Source organism: Vidua chalybeata, chromosome 1 (assembly GCF_026979565.1).
Source record: "Vidua chalybeata isolate OUT-0048 chromosome 1, bVidCha1 merged haplotype, whole genome shotgun sequence".
Classification (NCBI taxonomy): domain Eukaryota; kingdom Metazoa; phylum Chordata; class Aves; order Passeriformes; family Viduidae; genus Vidua; species Vidua chalybeata.
In genome coordinates, this window is record NC_071530.1 from 139,706,334 (window position 1) to 139,713,647 (window position 7,314).

General features: G+C 47.4%; 1 protein-coding gene across 1 annotated transcript; it reads left to right on the top strand.

The window, feature by feature from the left end:
• Nucleotides 1-937: 937 nt before the first annotated feature.
• On the top strand, nucleotides 938-7,113 carry CCN3 (cellular communication network factor 3). Its single transcript, XM_053948861.1, has 5 exons — nucleotides 938-1,006; nucleotides 1,103-1,331; nucleotides 1,606-1,857; nucleotides 3,721-3,926; nucleotides 5,925-7,113. The coding sequence occupies exons 1-5, from the start codon at nucleotides 938-940 to the stop codon at nucleotides 6,219-6,221; spliced, it is 1,053 nt and encodes a 350-aa protein (XP_053804836.1). The 3' UTR covers nucleotides 6,222-7,113.
• The last annotated feature ends 201 nt before the right edge of the window (nucleotides 7,114-7,314 follow it).

The following is a 7,314-nucleotide window of genomic DNA, read 5'->3' on the forward strand; positions in this document are numbered from 1 at the left end:
GGCCTGCCTTAGGCAGAAGGCAATTCCTGCTGAGTAAAACCCGTTAACAGATTTAGTCTCGCTTACACTTGGCCTTAAATCTGTCCTGCACATGCTAAAATAACAGCACAGAGCACTGGAGTTACTTCTACAAAGCATTCCTGAGGCCAGGCCTGTTGGCTCTGTATCCCCTGCGGTTGCACACACCATGTAGGAACTGAATAGTCTGTGACCACTCCAACGCATTGAGTTGCACAGAGCAGGGAGGACTCCCTATGCAACATCTGTCTCTCATCAGCTGATACACCTGCACCTCTCTAGTAAAGAACAGTGCCCATGACTTGAAAGTGAAGAGTTCAGTGCCCACCAAGCTCAAAACACTTCAACGCCGGGGCCAGGAGCAGTGTAGCCCCGAGAGGCGTTTGGCTTTGGGGTGGCTGGTCTCCAGCGCCAAGCACTGCCCAGCCACGCTGGCGGTGCCCGAGAGCGCGGAGCAGCCGCGCAGAGCTGCGAGGCAGCACCGAGCCCCCTCGGCGTGCGGCCCGGGGGTGGACGCTGCGGGCACACGGGACGGGAAAGGGCCCTAGGGACCGCCTAAGGGCGGCAGCCCCCTCGAGGGCACTGGGTAGCACTGGGCCAGCCGTACCCCCGGGCAGGGGCCGGCTCTGCCCCCGGGGCTCCGGTCCCCGCTCCGTGCACCGCCGCCGGCAGAGGGGTCGCGCCCGGCGCCGGGCAGGGCAGCGGCTCGGCGCCGCCGGGGCAGGTGGCGGAGGGGGCGGGGGGAGCGGAGGGCCCGGCCGGGCTCCAGTTCTCCCGCTCCAGCTCTCCGCCTCCGGCCCGCGGTGCCCGCCGTGCGGGGGTGGTGGCGGAGGGGGGTCCCCGACCGCCTCTATAAAAGCGGCTGCAATGGCTCTGCCGGCAGAGCCGAGTGGGCGGCGGGCAGGCGGCGGCCGGGACCATGGCGACGGGCGGCGGGCAGCACCTGCCCTCCCTGCTGCTGCTGCTGCTGCTCCTCCGGCCGTGCGAGGCAAGTGCGGGGCGCCCGTCGGGGCAGGCGGCCGGGGGGAACGGGCGGCCGGTCCGGCCCCGTGACCCGGCCCCCGGGGCCGCTCTGTCCCCGCAGGTGAGCGGCCGGGAGCCGGCGTGTCCCCGTTCGTGCGGCGGGCGCTGCCCGGCCGAGCCGCCGCGCTGCGCCCCGGGCGTGCCCGCCGTGCTGGACGGCTGCTCCTGCTGCCTGGTGTGCGCCCGGCAGCGCGGCGAGCGCTGCTCCGCGCTGCTGCCCTGCGACGAGAGCAGCGGCCTCTACTGCGACCGCGGCCCCGAGGACGGCGCGGCCGCCGGCATCTGCATGGGTAGGTGGCGGCGGCGGGACGTCCCCGCATGCGGCGGCCCTCGCGGGGCGGCGGGGACACCCTCCCGGGGCCGCGGCCGCCGCGGGGTCCGCCGCGCGTGTCGCTACCCCGCGGTTCTCCCGCCTGCCCTCCGGCGAAGGGGCCGATCCTCAGCACCACCGGCGCTGCCCCCGATGCTGCGGGAGGTGCCGGTGCGGCCGCCGAGGGGCTGGGAGGGCCGGGGACTGTCCGAGTGCCCTCTGCCTCTGCGAAATGTCTCCCCTTTTCCCACTAGTGCTGGAGGGAGACAACTGCGTGTTTGATGGGATGATTTATCGCAATGGGGAGACGTTCCAGCCCAGCTGCAAGTACCAGTGCACCTGCCGCGATGGCCAGATCGGCTGCCTGCCCCGCTGCAACCTGGACCTGCTGCTCCCCGGCCCCGACTGCCCCTTCCCCAGAAAAGTCGAAGTCCCTGGAGAGTGCTGTGAGAAGTGGGTCTGCGACCCTGAAGATGAAGTGATTTTGGGAGGGTTTGCTATGGCTGGTAAGGAAACTAAAATTACTTATGGTAGTCATTGTGAGCAGGAGGTGATATCATCGTGGAAATATCCACAGGATTGCCAGATCTAAGGCATACTGCTTGTATGGTCAGGTCTTTTTCTGACATAGAGTGACATACTGTACTAGTAGTTATGAATAAAGGCAGAGCTCATCAGGTAGAAGAAAGATTCAGAGGATGAATATGTGTTGCAGTTTTAAAAGTTAATTAATGTAGTTCCCAATTTTTAAATTTCTGTTTATCTGGTACACATTGGTTCTGTGACCAGAAGAAAACAAGGACAAGGTCCTAATCCTCCAAACATTCCCACACCAAGGGAAAAAAAAAAAAAAAAAAAGCTGCAGTCTTGCTAGTTGCTCTGCAAGAATATGTTACAACATATATACTATTATAACAGTTTAGTCTACAAGAGACTTTTTCCCCACTGAATTCTGCAGCTCTTACAAGTGGTCAGCATGGTAGCTAAAATGCCAGTGAATTCCAGCCTGTCTGTGATAAAGTGCTCATGTTTATTGATGGCATTAAAAAGTTACATTAAAAAAGTACATTACAGAGTACTTGTAGAGGCAGAGAACACAATGAATGTATTTATAAGAAAACTCAACCCATTCCAAAGTGCAGAACTCAGGCTTTTAAAAAAAGCTAGATAATATTTTCCCCTTTTTCAGTTTTTCCCTATTTTCATTTTTTGTACTGAATTATGTCTCCATCCCCTTTAAATTATACTTTTAGTTCAACATGAATTTTCGTAACTTTCTTCTGAGAGTGGAGGGCACTGCATTCTCTTCCAGTCACTGCTCTTTGTGATCTTGGGCAGTTAGTTATGCCAAAACTCAGCTAATCCATTTTAAAAACAAGTGAGAAAGGATTGAGGAAGAAAAGCTGGAGTAGCTTTTCAGTGTGCTATGAAGTGTTAGTTGTAAAACACATAAGGTATAAACAAGAGGTTTGTCACTTTTCTATTACCTTTCCTTTTCTTTGATTTGTCTGATGGTGACAGGCTAATCCATAAGATGCCTACAGATGAATTGTCTGCATTCTTTTGGCAATGGCCATCCCTCTTGGGAGGCCACCTTTTTTGGATCTTTGCCATTCAAAAGGCAGGAAGGCCGTTGTAGAGGAGCTTAACAGCAAGAGCTGTGACTGAGGGCTCAGTTGTATTGTCTCCTCCTGTTTGCTCCTGTGCTAATCAGTGAACCAAACTGTGCCTCAGCAATATTTGCACAGTGCAGCTTTACACTGCCAGGAGGGCAGGGTAATGGTCAGATGTGGCCAAGTACCTGTGATAGCTCCTGGAAATGGCTTCTCTCCTGCCTCCCCACCATCACCCTGGCTGTAGGCTGTCAATAATTGACAAGATGGCGTGACTTTATGACTCTCAGGAGTAAAAGGACTTTAATTCCATTCCGTTTATTAGTTTAGATAAAAAATTCAGCCTCTCTCAAGTCATACATAATATAAATATTTTTATGACATAGCTTTAGAACTGATTTGTGACATATTTCCATTAGAAAGAGTGAAGAATAAAAATCTGTTACGGTTCTAAACTGATTTAAAGTCAGCAGTAATTCTTCCAGCTGTACACTTGAGTGAACAGAATCTAAATGCTTTGCTGATTACACTGATAGGCATCTTTCTGCTTTGGGGCTTTTTTTTTAGATGTAGGAAGTTGCTACTCAGGATTCCTAAAAAGACAGCTTTTCAAATTTCTAAATCCTGTCAAAAGCATGGATTTTGAACCTTGTTTTGTCTCACACGTTCCTTCCCAGATTTGATAGAGCTCAAATAGATATTGAGGTTTCATGTGAGTTTTTCTTGTAATTAAGTTCTGTGGGGTTTTGTTTCCAGCCTACAGGCAAGAGGCCACACTCGGGACTGTGTCAGATTCAAGTGCCAATTGTATTGAGCAGACAACAGAATGGAGTGCTTGTTCCACGAGCTGTGGAATGGGCTTTTCCACCCGTGTTACAAACAGGAATCAACAGTGTGAAATGGTGAAACAGACACGGCTTTGCATGATAAGACCTTGTGAAAATGAAGAGTCATCTGATAAGGTATGCTGCAGAGAGTGAGGCACGGCAGCTCTTCAGCTCTAATTCCAAGGTTGCAATATTACAGTCTGCAACAGTCCAGATGCAACTGTACATAAATACACCTTTTAGCACAAGTGCAGCAAGCTGAGTGGTCTTGGTAAAGCATTAGACTTGCTGTGTTTGCTCAGTAGCTTTATGCTGACCTCCAGCAGGCCAAGGGAGGTGATTCTGCCCCTCTGCTCTATTCTGGTGACACCCCCCCAGAGCACTGTGTCCAGCTCTGGGGCCCTCAGGAAAGACATGGACTTCCTAGAGTTAATCCAGAGAAGAGCCACCAAGTACTGGAGCACCTCCCCTATGAGGTAAAGCTGAGAGAGTTGGAGTTGTTTAATTTGGAGGAGAGGAGGCTCTGGGGAGACCCTACAGCCCCTTGCAGTACTTAAAGGGGGCCTACAAGAAAGGTGGGGACAGACTTCTAGTAGGGCCTGTTACAAGGGCTAATGGTTTTAAACAAAAAGAGGTAGATTCAGACTAGATATAAGGAAGAAATTTTGTACCATGAGGTTGGTGAGCCACTGGAACAGGTTGCCCAGGGAGGTGGTCAGTGCCACATTCCCAAAAATGCTCAAGGTCAGACTGGACAGTGCTCTCAACAGCCTGATCTAGTGGAAGATGTCCCATTGCAGGGCGTTGGATGGGATAACCTTTAAAGGTCCTTTTCAACCCAGACTGGTCTATGATTCTATGATAATTTAAGTCATCCCAGATGGATCACATGTACTGCATGTGCAGCTTGACAGTTCGCACAGTCTAACTTCTCCCACAAATGAAACTGTACTACTTGTACCCTGTACATCAGAGTTGATGCAGTGCTACAGAATGGATATATCAGATTTCTAGTCTATTGAGCATCTGGAACAGCAAAGAAATATGTGAAATGTCTGCTTGATTAAATTAAATGTTATCTTAATCCTTATGACATTTTTTTTTTCCCAAAGCAGACCCAATACTGACATTTCTGATGTAAAAAAAAAAAAAATATATATATATATATATATATATCTAAGAGAGACCACTTTTATACTTCTACACATTATGCAAGTGTTTCTGTCAGGGAGAATGACATGTAGCTAGGTAAGAGGCCCATCAATTTATGTAATGTTTTGAGTGTTGGAAAGCATTTCTAAGGCCTTTGCTGAACAGTCTCTACAGTTTTAAATACTGTGTTTTATAAAGGAGATGAAACATGTTGGAGGAGTTGAAGAGATAACAAGAATGATCAGAGGTCTAGAAAACATGTTCATCTAGGGAAAACCAGATAGAACCGAACTTCTCCTGAATGCAAGGGAAGAGAGATGTGTTCTCAAATCTGTATTCGGATATTGCAGCCTGTTTTGAGTCCATGGAGGATATAACAACAAATTGAGAGTTTAGACTGAGAATTAAGACATGAATGAAAATGTACTAGGCAGTAAGAATAGTGAACTCTTGGGGTTGTCTGGGGCAGATATGGAGTCGCTGTCATTGAAGACTTCCAAGGACAAGTTAGTCAATCATTTGTTAAAAATAACATATCTAGAGCTGGTTGTGCCTTGAGTCACAGGAATGGGTGATGACTTTTTCAGTTCATTTTACCCAATTTTTTCCCCCTGAACCTAATCCTGTAACTTGCTCATTTGACTTGCTGATTCTCTGATGGAACTACACTAGCCTGAGAAGTTTTTCAGTAGAGTATAGTTTCTTAATGAATGTAGACTGGGCTTTTCTCAGATGAAAAGAGTGGATTTTAATTATTTGTCTTTCATTACTGGTCCAGTAACATGCTGGTGTCAAAGAGCAGATCTTGCAGGTGTCACCTGTAGGTAACTACTGAAGCAATTTCAGAGTCTTCTTGCTGTTGAATGAATAAAGACAACAAATTTAAATTTGATAGATAGACCTATATCTTTGCATGTCAGTTGTTAAATGCTGTCTGTCCTATGCAGTGATATATCTGTTGTCTCTTCATCTTTCTCTTAGAAAGGGAAGAAATGTATCCGGACGAAGAAGTCCGTGAGAGCTGTTCGCTACGAGCACATGAACTGCACGAGCGTGCAGACGTACAGACCCCGTTACTGCGGCCTCTGCAGCGACGGGCGCTGCTGCACCCCACACAGCACCAAAACCATCCAGGTCGAGTTCCGCTGCCCCCAGGGCAAAACCCTAAAAAAGCCAATGATGTTGATCAACACCTGTGTCTGTCACAACAACTGTCCTCAGAGTAACGTTGTTTTCTTCCAGCCATTAGATCCCACGTCTAGTGAAGCAAAATTATGAAAAGCATGAGTTAGACAGTGCAGAAAGTATAAGCAGTTTATACAAAACTTGACCTACAATCAGGTGAATGTAACAATTGCATATATGAAACTTTTAAAATATTTTTCAGAATGGTCTTTCAAGCTAGGTGTTTTTTTTACCCCCATAGTTTATTAAATACCTCATTTTCCATTTGCCCCCTCCAAATGTCTTTTATTCACTTGAAGGAAATTTTATACCTTGGACAGGGCCTTCTTTTTTTCTTGATGGTGGCATAAAGATTACAAAGCCAACAGCTAGACTTTCCCCTTGAGTTAAGGGGATCATGCAGCAAGTTTCAGTGCATGTAAGACTGGGCTTCTTGAGAGTAAATGTATTCCTTGAGGAATACATGATACTGCATCACATAAGCTTCCGGGCTCTTAACTTCACTTTCCATACCACATATAAACACTCCAGCAGTGTTCTTTTTTCTGTTTAATGAAACTCTGTTTTTTGATGACAGTAAAAATCTTACTGATGGAAGTGTTACATTCTTGTGGCTTATAAAGTACCTTCTGACTCTGAGGATTAAGATTGCACATAGCCCTGGGAATGACATAGGGTAAGATCTCTTATCCTGAAGCACAGCAAGTTGGTAGCTGATAGCTGCAAGTTGATAGCAGCAATTAAATTTCTCTTTGGTAACTTCACTAGCAGTCTAATCCAAAACCAGCTGAAGTCAGTGTTGTATAAGAATTTGATTCTAATCCACATGTGTCTGTAGATATAACTATTTGGATGCAAAAATAATATATCTGTAAATTCCTCTAAAATATTAACTGTATCATTTGGTGCTTCATTTCTTAGAAAGGTGTATATGTAAATAGAAACTGTACATACTGTAATATAACTTTACTAAGTAAATAAACTTTATGCGATTCAAAATATTTTTCCTAAAGTTGTCTTTCTTAAACTACCAGCCTTTAACAGCAAAAAGCAATGGGAAGGAAGAAGGATCTGCAGACTCCTAAAAACAAAAGATGATTTATTGTGTTCATGCAGCTCATCCTAATCGCTGCCTTAAAAGTCATGCAGTGCCTTGCTACAGGGAAGGATGAATAATTTGTGGGGT

What these genes read in the sequence shown, in the direction of transcription:
- CCN3 (XM_053948861.1), top strand. Translation starts at nt 938, where the DNA reads ATGGCGACGGGCGGCGGGCAGCACCTGCCCTCCCTGCTGCTGCTGCTG. An exon ending in GGGAGGGTTTGCTATGGCTG is followed by an intron (nt 1,858 to 3,720) that starts GTAAGGAAACTA and finishes TTTTGTTTCCAG; the next exon opens with CCTACAGGCAAGAGGCCACA. An exon ending in ATGAAGAGTCATCTGATAAG is followed by an intron (nt 3,927 to 5,924) that starts GTATGCTGCAGA and finishes TCTTTCTCTTAG; the next exon opens with AAAGGGAAGAAATGTATCCG.